This window comes from Xylaria bambusicola, assembly GCF_022495145.1.
Source record: "Xylaria bambusicola strain CBS 139988 unplaced genomic scaffold F5B22scaffold_1, whole genome shotgun sequence".
Classification (NCBI taxonomy): Eukaryota; Fungi; Ascomycota; class Sordariomycetes; order Xylariales; family Xylariaceae; genus Xylaria; species Xylaria bambusicola.
Window position 1 is genome coordinate 246,561 of NW_025953554.1, and position 12,302 is coordinate 258,862.

The 12,302-nt window shown below is 49.8% G+C and overlaps 2 protein-coding genes across 2 annotated transcripts; both read left to right on the forward strand.

Annotated features, from left to right (window-relative positions):
- Window positions 1–1,538: 1,538 nt before the first annotated feature.
- F5B22DRAFT_640759 (uncharacterized protein) lies at window positions 1,539–4,299 on the forward strand (the record flags this gene model as incomplete). The annotated part of the gene is made up of 4 exons (XM_047977889.1): window positions 1,539–1,680; window positions 1,735–2,598; window positions 2,662–3,254; window positions 3,316–4,299. The coding sequence occupies 4 exons, from the start codon at window positions 1,539–1,541 to the stop codon at window positions 4,297–4,299; spliced, it is 2,583 nt and encodes an 860-aa protein (XP_047836171.1).
- Window positions 4,300–6,784: 2,485 nt separating this feature from the next.
- On the forward strand, window positions 6,785–11,379 carry F5B22DRAFT_3936 (uncharacterized protein). The gene is made up of 4 exons (XM_047971417.1): window positions 6,785–7,053; window positions 7,169–7,487; window positions 7,727–10,836; window positions 10,904–11,379. Exons 1-4 carry the CDS (start codon window positions 7,020–7,022, stop codon window positions 11,167–11,169), a joined length of 3,729 nt encoding a protein of 1,242 aa, XP_047836172.1. The 5' UTR covers window positions 6,785–7,019; the 3' UTR covers window positions 11,170–11,379.
- The last annotated feature ends 923 nt before the right edge of the window (window positions 11,380–12,302 follow it).

Below are 12,302 nucleotides of genomic sequence, written 5' to 3' on the forward strand. Positions count from 1 at the left end.
GCGGATAGGGCTAGCTCACTAGTAGTAGGTACATGTACAGCACACTAGCCTGCTGCGTCCCACCCAGGTTCGTACGTCAGTAGCTATGTACCTACCTACCTACTCGGTACATAAGATAGATGGTCTGGAGTCTGTCTACTATGTAAGTACATAGTAGACGGGAGGTTACTAGGTAGTAAGTAGTACCTTGCTAACAATTGCCCGTCCCTCGTCCCTTGTCCCTCGTTGCTCGCGCTCTTGTGTTCTGCTGCTGTTGCGACACAGTTCACCTTTCGTTGCCACCCTGTACCTGCTTCTGCCTATAGGTTAACAGACCTACCTACCTACCTATCTCTTACCTGCCTTCTTTTACCTATTTACCTACCGTACCTACCTCTCCCTACTGTACTTGTACTGTACCTGCCGACTCCTACCTACCTCTTGAGGCGGTACGAGACAAGTAGTCAGTCTTGCTTCTTTCTCTCCTTCACAGTCCATCGACACTCTGTCCCGTCGGCCTCTTCTTATTCTTCTCCTTCTTCTATCTATACATCATTCCTATTGCCAAGGCATAGTTCCATTCACCAACATCTTTTCTTTCTTGTCGCTATTCTTTCGAGGCCGCTAACCATCTCTCCCACGTTCATCACCACCTGACACACACTACTTGCATTCTTGGCTAGACATCCTACGATATACAATACCATTCACTTGACTTGTCGAGTCGGCGTCTCACCTGCCGACCTATCTTCTTACCTACGTCGCCGTCATTCTTCAGCAACCCGAACTACCGTTGCATTGTGACTGGCATCTTCCCTACAGCTTGTACATACATACTTCCGGTCCGCTAGAGCCTCCGCTACAGCCTCCGCTACAGTCGTTTCCATCCCGCCAGCGTCTTGCGCATCGATTGTTTCCTACTGCGTCGACATCACCTCGACCCTATCAGTCACCTTGTCGCTGCAATTACCACGGCATACATCGCTTCGCCACCGCGCCCAACTATCGGGCCGAGGACTTCATTGTTCGCTACGGAATCCCATACTAACGCGCTGCTTGAAAGGCAAGCTCGTTAAGTTCGTCGCTGGGCCGGTGCTCTTGCTACTTATTTCTACAACTCCCGACAGATTTCCTATGTCAATCGCGACCTGCTTCGCTATATCTTCCGTCTATCTTTGTTTCCGTCGCATGTCGGTAACTCCCCACCTTGTCTAGAATTGACTCGTGCGCCCGGATGGTTGATTATCTTATCTCGTGTCAATTGTCATTGCAAGCTGATCCAGTTTTTACACAAATCCCTTTTGCACCATAAGACGCGCCGACCGACGATCGAACGTTATACGCGAACTCGGAAACCCCTGAAAAGAGTTGTAGGCTGAGACATCTTGCTAGTAGCCACTGTTGTTCAGCGCGACTACCTGTGGCTATTTCCCGGAATATACAGGATTACTACTTGCGCCCACTCAGCTGATTTGGTGTATTGACACCTATTTGCGGCGGCATTTCGTTCCCTGGTGGAAGCGCTCCAGTCGCAGGACTGGATGCCACAGTCCGCCATGATGGATGATGATATTTGCAATGTTATATATGTGGACAAAAATGTCTACGTAAATCGATTACTCAGGTCGCCCATCACAGATCTGCACGAGACCGGTGATCTGCGAGCTAATCTGAACCTGCTTTTAAATGCCTTCGGTCATGGTGAGTCTAAATACTGCACTCGTACACTTCGTTCACTAATCCTTCTTACGATAGTTCATTTGTGTAAGAATGGCGCCGAGTGCATGGAGAAAATTGCCGATTTACACAGCACCTCAATGGTTGAACTAAAGCCAACACTTGTACTAATAGATACACCGCATGATGAGGAGCCGCCTGAAGTGATACCTGTGTCACGGGACCCTTCACCTTGCTCAAAAGTTGCCTCCAGCGATCACAGTGAAGATGGCATAGGACGCGATCTCTATGGATTGGCGCTTTTGGAGAAAATTGTATATGAGACGCATTTGAAGAGTCTTTCCAAACTGGTTGTACCGATCCCTGTCGTTCAATTCCCTTCGCTACGAGCCAAACCATCGATAAATGGAATCGAGCAAGATTCACCACAGTCTACAGATATCGGACGTTTTTTGAAGTCTCACGGTACCTCGGACAAAACGCCGACGGGCCGCGCTCTCGTGCGAAGGTGTCTTGATTCAGGTGCTGTAGATGTTATGGCTAGCCCAGTTCATGTTCACACACTCACGACACTCGAGGGCCATGCATACCGAGCACACAAAGAAGCATCCAAGGACCAACAAGCATTACTTGAGATTCGAAGGGGGCGGAAGCGGTCCTGGGTTGGAATACACGAAGAAAAGCCATTTGCATATTTGAGAGAAGCCATGGTATCCGCGCTGATGGGTGGAATCTGTCGCTCAGGTGAAGAGAATGAGAGTCGCATCTCCGCCGTGAGGATTGATATCTCGCCCAAGCGTCGCATGGATATCGAAGAAGCCCTAGGCAAATGGCACTTCTGTGCTCCTTGCTATGATGATGACTCGCTTCTAATCGCTGCAGCTCTGATGTTCGAACATGCGTTAGCGATGCCAGAATTGGAAAAATGGCGGATACCCACAGGTGAGTAGTTTCTCAGACAATTACCCTAACGCTTACTTGATATTAGCTAATACTGGAAGGTAGATCAACTCATAACGTTTCTTGTCGCGTGTCGTGCGGCGTACAATCAGTTTGTACCATACCACAATTTTCGACATGCAGTTGATGTATTGCAAGCTACATTCGATTTCCTCATTCACATCGGAGCTTTACCGCCGTATCGATCCACGCCACAATCTCTGCCCACTGCACAGAGGTCGCAAATCACCTGCTTGCTAAAGCCATTCGAAGCTTTGACTCTTCTTGTTAGTGCTATTGGTCATGACGTGGGCCATCCTGGTGTCAATAACGGCTTTCTTGTCACTCTTAATGCTCCTCTAGCCCAGTTGTACAACGACCGTTCAGTCCTCGAATCGTTCCATTGTGCGGCTTACTCACAGATTCTTCGGAGGCATTGGCCCCGAGTATTTGAGGACAGAGAAATGCGCACTCTCATGATTAGCTCTATCCTCGCCACGGATATGGGACTTCATTTTGACTATATGAAGAGGTTAAACGAACTTCAGAAAGAGATAAAATCGAACCCCTCAATTAACGAGTGGCCTGACCGCACGCGCGAAGAGCAGAAGGCGCTGATATGTTCACTTTTGATCAAATGCGCCGATATCAGTAATGTAGTAAGTGACGCTTATTCAATGATGTGCAACGTACTACATTCAAACTAACCTAAAATTGTAGGCTCGCCGATATGACGCTGCCTTGCAGTGGATGAATATTCTCTGTGATGAGTTCTCTCGGCAAGCTGCGATGGAAGAGGAGATCGGAATCAAATCGTCACTTATTCAGCCACCCAAGAAAGACTTTCGGTCCCTTGCCAAAGCTCAGCTCGGCTTTGTGAAGTTGTTCGCCATCCCCTTATTTCAAGGAGTAGCTGAAATATTACCTCAGATGCAATACACAGTCTCAGAAATCGAGAAGAATACAGGCTACTTTGAAAAGACACTCGAGAAAATCCAGGGTATGGACGAAGATTGCGATCGTATTTTCACGCAGCAACCACTGGATTCAAAGATAATGAAAATGGTCGAAAACCTAGCCGCAGATGAGAAAGACTGGCTTGCAATGGGATCAACCGACCTGGCTCCAGCTTCTTCGAACCTGGATCGAATGAGGGAAGCCGGGTCTGCGCCTCCCTACAAACTGACCCGGGTCCCTGATATGTCACGTCAGTACAAAGAAATCAACGCCCTCACTACTTCCTTTGACAATGTTACAGATTATCCTGTTAACGGCGCATTCCACCCTGGTGAGCATGAGGATGGGCCTCTAAGGCGTAATGAAAAACAACGCTCAAGCAATACTACCGAGGGAAGCAATTCTGTCCCGTGTTCTGGAGACTGGCAATCTCAGGCCACAAGCGCTACCACTGGTAAAATGCCGCTTTCTCCAAGCACGCAGGGAACAAGCATCGTCAGCCAGGACTCTGTAGAGCGACCATCAAGCGACCCAACAACAGCAGTCACAGCGCCGGACTCATCCCGGACCACAACGCCCGTCGCAGTCGTGGATTCAGCACCGGCGTCGGAGGAAGAGTCCAATGGCACCCTCAAGCCTGATGGCACTCTTAAGAAGAAAACGAGCCGTTTCAGGATGAACGTCTCGAATCTCTTCAGGAGGAACAAAGGCGCGAGTTCCCCCGCTTCTGGCGGATCAGGCGGCTGACACAGCATGGATTCATCGGGGGAAGCCAAAGCACTAGCATCTCGTTGAGATGTTTGATGAGGAACTCCTATTTCGATTACGACCTAAAGTATTTATGATACCCAGCAAAAAGATAGAAGACACGGGCGACTAAAGGAACGAGGCGGCAATTGTACAGGGCCAGCACAGGGATGGATGTATGCTTGTTTCCACGTACATACTGTATATTTTAGCGCCGACGGGGGAAACATTTCCCGGTGGCGTCGAGGATCATTTGGCGATGCACGTAGACTATGTGCGACGGACGATACCGGGGGACGTGATTAAAATAGCATTGTTGCTGGTTGCATACACGGCGTTCATGGTATTCTGGCAGCTCAGGGGGGACCAACTTCATTATTGACCCGAAGCTACGCGTGGAAATGGGAGCGAGAGACAGACGGTGGTGGGCCTTATACTCAAGACGCGAGGCTGTCTTGGACTTTGAAGATGATATTTTTTTTTGGCTATTGGATGCCTGGTTGTAAACGTAGGGGAATTCAAAGAGCACACGCTCGCCCAGGTCAACTCATGCTCTATCTACTACCACTTTTGCGAATGCTTTTGCCCTTGGTACTACTATAATTGTACGGCCATTGGCCAATCATTTCACCTTTGGTTACTAGGTAGCCCAAGGAGATTCGCCCATTACGTCTGCAAGGTTACACTCGATCTATGTATGTTTCCTTTCCGACGTACTGAGTAAGGGATTTACGTTGAGACAGGTTAACTGTGTACTACTGTGTGACAGTGTGGGCCTATGAATGGCAGATAAGCATGACTTGAAGCAGCATTTTGGGTAACGATGAATCCTCTTCTTATCTGCGGTGGGTTTCCTGACTCGGGACTCGAAGAAGAGCTAATCTATCCCTACGACATGTATGTTTTAGCTATCAATTGGTAAGCCTCCGATGTGATCAATCAATAAAAAAACTATATAGAACATTGGTGGTATAGGGCATGCCCGCGCGAAGCGCGCATTCGCCGTAGTCGTCCCTTGGCGATCCGATGGTTTGAGGGGAAGTGCCTAGCGATGAAGATTGTGAGGGTTGCTTGGAACCGCACTGTTTGCTGATTGGTCTATCGTTCCTACTAGTCGTGCCCATTGACATCATCCCTTCCCCAACTTGCATGACTGCGCGAGGTGGAAATTCTGGGAAATTGGCAACTCGCGACGATCCATGGCCGAAGCGGCTGCCATTCTCGAGAGCGAATTATGGAGTACCTATATAGTGGGCAAAATATGTAAATGGGATAGACATGTCAAAAGACCTTGAGTTTTGTTGTTTCGAGGCTTGTCTCGATCTTTCCCGGTCGAGGCGAGGCAGGCTAGGTTAGCATTGTCGATAGATCATCTCCTTGATGTAGACTAGGTAGTTACGATTACTTTCGACCATCCCCACGAGTTTGCGTGATGGACGGGAAAAACCGCGCCCCCGGCACACCTTTGGGACACAACAGCGGGACACAGCATAATCCATGGGAACCGAACGGAACTTGTTGGTGGTGAAGCAGGGTGGATAGTAGCCGGGAAGCAGCATGACGAATGAGCTGTGGATCAAATTACCAGACAGACAATTCCATTCCCACATTCACATTCCATCACCAACAAGAGAAGGGGCCTTCCAAGGGATGGGTCGATCCCCCACATGTGATATAAATTTATGGGCGCAAGTCACTCCTTGATATGGCAAGACAAGCACCGTGGTGCAGAGGATGGGGAATGAAAATGAAGAGAATATGCAAGTTCTCTGCAGAGGATTGTAATATATCACATATGTAGTCGACTTTGCAAGGCATGGAACATGTCATGGTGGCGGGTGATCTGCAGGGTTCCCCGGCTTTTAAGACGGCTGCTTTCAGCAGGAGCCATTACCGCCGCAGCGGCCACTGGCCCACTGTCTACATACCTCCCTCTCGCAGTACAGAACCCAGTACACTGCCCTCAACTGTCATAGACACCAGACTTCAGAAGAAGCCCACTATTGAGATCACATGGCAGAGGACTCATACATAGTACACGCCCGACTGCAAGTGTCTTGTAGGCGCCGGGGAAGTAAGTAGAGTGTCATGTAGAGTGCCGTGTATAGTGGCGTGCAGCGCTGGGTACCCTCTGCTAGAGCACCAGCAGCACCCCGCAGGGTCCGGTACACAGGTACACGCCCTCTGCGCACCACCAAGCCCGAACGAACTGCACTGGGTTTAGGTGCGTGGACGGCACGGAAATTTGCCCAGCATGGCGCCCGGTACTAATACTAATGGAACTAATGGAACGAATCGAGGAGGATTAAACCCCGACTCGAGAGCCAGTCCCGTCAAGAAGTGCAGAATCCTGGGATTCTACCCTTCTCGTGCCCTCCCTTCTCTCACGACTTGACCCCGCGTTCGCATCGAGGCCTCGCCTCGACTACCTCGACTGCCTACCTCATACCTAGTAGCCAAGCCAGTATACTATTTCTCTGACCCTGCCCGCCCGCCCGCCCGCCAACCAGCCAGCTCGCCCATTCCGCCATCATCGTCAGCTTGAGCCAGCCTCGCTACCTACATACCTTTTCCTCTGGATTATTTCCTTGTGTATTTCGGCCAGCCCCATCATCCATTCTTCTCTTCCCTTTTTATTTGACCCCTGCTCGCCCTTCTCAGCCGGCTTTGTTCAGTCCCCAGTGCTATCCTTTGTGCCGCGTCTATTGTCATTTTCAATTATGAGCCATATTCATGGCAGTGGCCAAGATCTCGGTGAGCCCTCGTGTTTGCTGGTTGTAGTTTGCCAGTCCATGCCATCTTCCGTGCTGTTGAAGATGCTGTGTCCACAGCCCCCAAACGCTGCTGACACCTGGTCCTACCGATCTAGGCGCCGACGCTGTCAATATCCAGGATGACGACCAACAGCAACCACAACCGCAACCCTCTCAGCCCCAGGCCCCACGCGGCCGCCTGCCTGCAAGGAGCAAGCTCACTCCGGAATTACAGATTCCCAAAAATCGGAGCACTGGAAACCTCCCTGCCGTCGCCGAGAGCGATTCTGACATGGACGAGTACCACCCCAGGCTTCGCTTCTCCCTCGATGCCGGAGCCATGCCTGTTGGGCCAGACACTACCACTACCACGAGGTATGTTCTACGATGCTACTCTTCACTGAATGAGAGCTGCTGCTGCCATCAAATGGCCCTGTAAGCGACGTGAATGGTGTGCATGCCAGTCTGCATTCATATATGGCCTCCATGATGACTGTGGCCGCCATAAATACCACCCATTACTATTACGTACATGGTCTTTAGCACCACATCACATGTGCACCCCCTACTCAGCCTCCGTTGCCTATTCATGCCGCGCACATGCGCACTCCAGCAACCACATGCAAACTCCCTCAGCCTTTCGCTGATGACTGACTTGATGACCTTCCTGCCAGCCGATCTACCTCCATAATCGCCGAACATGACCATGGGCTCGGTATCTCTGGTCTTCGACGCATCCGACAAAATCCTTCCCCACGCAATCCGACGATACCCTCGACTGCCGCATCATCCAGAAGTCCGTCGACCAGCCTGGCGCGCTCTACTTCTCTGAACATAATGCTCCCGCAGGGTCCCTTGGGTTCGGGACCCTGTTCTCCTGTTTTCGCCGAGGATCTCTCCCGTTTCCCTTCGGAATCGTTGCACTCCTTCTCCTTCGCGCACCAGTCAGAAGAGCTCATACATAATCGCCAAAATGTGTTAAAGCGGTCCATAGAATTCATGAAAGATCGTATCGGTTGGAACCTTTCGTCCAATGCTGCCCTTGCCAGCGCCCAAGCTAGAGTGACTGGTGATGTGGAAACACAAAACATGCTTGACCTGTTAGCCAGGGCACAACTAGTCGGTGCAGGAAATCTACCAAACGCTGACCCTGCCTTCGCTGCTCCTCCTATAACTGGGCCGGCTGACTTGTCCGGCGTGAATGTTTTCGATCGACAATTCATCCCTAGGACTGGTAGCCCTGAATCCTATGCCACACCAATGGTCTCGCCTGCAACCACTCGCCCGCCTACACTGGTGCCAGAAAAAGCACCTACTACCAAACAGCCACAGCTCAAGGACGAGAAAGCGTCGACTTCGAGCCATGTGCAGGTTCAACACGACCAGACCGATTCGGAGAATTCGTCCAGAACACCTACCAACGAGAGTAATTCCACTACAAAGACGTCACCACCCGTGACCAGACCTGCCAGCCTCCGGCGGACCTTTACTGATGTAGCGGCTGCGGGTGTTCAGCAAAAGCTCCTCGATACCATGGCCCAACCCTATGTTGCTAATCAGTCTACCACTGCCTACCCTGAAGCATTATTGTCCCCGGTGGTATCGTCTCGACCCTTTAGTTCTCTGACTCCATCTGGTACCCTCGGCCCTGCGGTGCATGGACATTCGTCGCGATGGGTACCCGCTGCACAGGCCATCTTTACGACAGAAGCTCGTCCACCATGGACTATTATCGCCGCAAACGATTTAGCCTGTCTAGTATTTGGCGTGACAAAGGCCGAGGTTCGAAAAATGGGAATTTTAGAGGTCGTGCAGGAAGAGCGGCGGGCGTGGTTGGAAAATAAGCTTATGCAGGCCGACTCCGATAACGTACAGCAGACCCCTACCCGTGTTGCGCCTAGTCAGCCTCCGCCATCAATAGGTTCAAATTTGCTTGGTGGTCGGGGAGGTATTACAGCACAGCTATTGAACAAGCCAAATTCGAGATCCCAGCCACCCAAAACCTCCGCACGTCGTGCTGTGACCATTCACAATACCGATCCATCAGCGCCTAAGACGCGTGGTGCTAACTCGCACTCGCGGTCAAGGGGCGTGTTACTTTGCGGAGATGTCGTGCCGATACAGAAACGCAACGGCGCAACCGGTTCTGCGAGTCTCTGGGTGAAGGAAAAGAAAGTGGGACTAATCTGGGTTTTAGAGGAAATCCACGAGGATGTTGCCTTCCTAACTTTGGATGAAGATGGAATAGTCACTAAGGCTACAGGCGATAATTTGTCAATATGGGGGAAAGATGTTACTCCTGGGGTAGATGTTGGCGAGTTCATTGCACGCATTCCTCGCCAAGGGATCGACCCGAGGTTCGGTGAAGTCGATTATGCACAGATTGCGAAGCGCAAGTATTTCACTTGTCGCAACAGTGGAAATGTGAATATTCCTGCTACTGTTACACAGACTAGGGGCCAGATGGAGCTCCGCGTGTCTTGCTTCCCTCACATTGCGGGTATCATTGTTGTCAGTACTGACACGCTGGGAATTAAGAGCTCGAATTCAGCATTTTGTGGCGCATTGTTTGGTTACGAGAAACCTGAAGGTCAGCCAATTAACGCCCTGCTGCCAGATTTTGACAAAATACTTCGGGTTCTTCAACAGCAAGATGGAATGCAGATTCGTGACGGAACCGTCATTCCGGAGCATAGTTTCAGGAAAGCATCGGCGTTAGTAGGTATCCGTGAGGGTCGGCCTGATGCAGCAAACACTTTCCTCAACCCCGATGGCTTGCTAGCTAGACATCGGGACGGCACTGAGCTGAAGATTGACGTGCAAATGCGGGTAGTTAAGAGCGAGAAAAAGTCGGGTAATGACTCTGGCACTAGCGATGACGAGTCATCGGCGGATGAGACCGTCGTGTCTAGCGTAGAGTCAGAAATGGTGTATGCTCTCTGGATAACATACTCTAGACATCTACATGCCTCCAAGAACCTGCTCCCGTCTAGTTCTCCCGTTTTAGCTGCCGCTACGACTCCTCCTCATCAGCCATCCCCTGGCCAAACCCCAGCCCATACCCCTCCAGTCATCACCTTGGATTCAGACGAAAGCAGACCAACCTCTCCGCCGGCTAAAACGTCACTTTCTAAACAGCTTAAAGATGTGGCGATTAGTGCCGCTAAGAAAATTGCCGGCGTCTCTGATGCACCGGAGAAAAAGACATCTATCCTAGATGCCAACACTACGGCGCCTGCAAAGAAGACAATAGACGATTTTGTTATCTTGGAGGACATGGGCCAGGGCGCCTATGGCCAAGTCAAGCTAGCGCGGTATAAGCATAATGGTGGGAGAAAGGTCGTTCTAAAGTACGTAACCAAGCGGCGAATTCTTGTCGATACTTGGACTAGGGATCGACGGCTAGGTACAGTACCACTTGAGATCCATGTTCTGGATTACCTCCGGCGTGATGGCCTGAAGCATCCCAACATTGTGGAGATGGAAGACTTCTTCGAAGACGAGACAAATTACTACATAGAAATGACTCCACACGGGCTGCCAGGCATGGATCTCTTCGATTATATCGAGCTTCGCGCGAACATGGATGAGGATGAATGTCGTAGCATTTTCGTTCAGGTGGCCAAGGCTATACATCACTTGCATACCAAAGCAAAAGTGGTCCACCGTGACATCAAGGATGAGAACGTGGTCCTAGACGGTGAAGGCAATATCAAGCTGATCGATTTCGGAAGTGCGGCGTATATCAAGAGCGGGCCTTTTGACGTATTTGTGGGCACCATTGGTAAGTTCATATATGTGCATGTTGTTCACCCGGATAGAGAAACCTTTATTAACATAGCAACCTCTAGACTACGCGGCACCTGAGGTCCTAGCCGGGAAACCGTACGGTGGTAAAGAGCAAGATGTATGGGCACTCGGCATCCTGCTCTATACCATCATTTACAAAGAAAACCCCTTTTACAGCATCGACGAGATAATGGATCGCGATCTAAGGGTGCCATACACGATCAGCGATGAGAGCATCAACCTAATTCGTTGTATGCTCAACCGCGATGTTTCGCAGCGTTACGATATCGACCAGGTGCTCCAACATCCCTGGTGTCACGTGGATTGAAACGATCACTATTCTTATATGAGCTATGAAGGAAAAGAGATATTATGAGAGAAGAATGAAGGGTTTTGACTAGCCTAAAAGTCTATGCAAGTTACCTCAAGCACGAGAGAAAGCGTGTTCACATGATGGTGGGGATGAATGGATGTATACGAGATGCAACTTTGAGAAAGCCTTTGCTTGTTTTACCTGGCTTTCTGTTGTTGGTGGAGGAGGAGGAGGTGGTGGTGGCATACGAGATACCCACAGGAAAGATTTTTCCCTTCCTTGCCCTTATTTTCTTTTCCTTTCTTGAAAACCCCTTATCTGCTTCCTTGCGTACAGGGCGCTGATTATGAAGCGGGGCGAAATGGAGCGAGAACAGGGTGAACGATCATGGTAGTCCAAATGCTTCTTGGCTACAGTTTCATGTTACCAATTTCATGTTACCTTTTCTTTCTTTCCTTTCTATCTTAGTTTCTCCTTTTCCTTTTTTTTGGCGAAGTTTATGTCACGTTCCCCCGGTTTTACTTAGAGATTCATCATCCTATATACGAAACGAAGGAACGAACGAACTCCTGGTTCTTTTTTTTTTTTTAACGTTTTACAGATTAGCATTTGGGCGGCGCAGGGACAGGACACAAACAAATAACACTTTTATTTTTATTATTTTTCAACTTAGAGAGAAAGAAAGAAAGAATAAATCAAAAGATAAATAGCACAAGATGGAACAGAGCAGAACAGAGAAACAGGATAGGATTGGATGGGATGGGGGAGAACAGAATGAGAGGATTGAGAGAAATGAGAAATATATGGTAATACAGACATACAGACAGACAGACGGACAGGGATTTTATTCCTAGATTTCCTGGATATTTCTTTGCTTTTGACTTTGTGAGTGGATGCTATGTGAGGTGATGTGATGTGATGCGATTGATAGGGGGTGGTATATAACTGACTGGCTGACTGACTGACTGACTGACTGGCCACTATTTACATTAACTTCCTTTTGAGATCATGCGCATACATGATATGGTAGGTAATTAAGTAAGTAAGTAAGTAGGTATATGAATAGCGCTTTAATCTATTAGAACACAAACTCGCCGCGCCCGCGGCGGCCGCGCCGCGCCCGGCCCGGGGCGCCCGGGCCCCGCCAC

Excerpts from the sequence above, each read along its gene's own strand:
- F5B22DRAFT_3936 (XM_047971417.1), top strand. The coding sequence starts at position 7,020 with ATGAGCCATATTCATGGCAGTGGCCAAGATCTCG. Across the intron at positions 7,488-7,726 it reads TGCTGCCATCAAATGGCCCT|CCGATCTACCTCCATAATCG; the intron begins GTAAGCGACGTG and ends CCTTCCTGCCAG. Across the intron at positions 10,837-10,903 it reads CGTATTTGTGGGCACCATTG|ACTACGCGGCACCTGAGGTC; the intron begins GTAAGTTCATAT and ends AGCAACCTCTAG.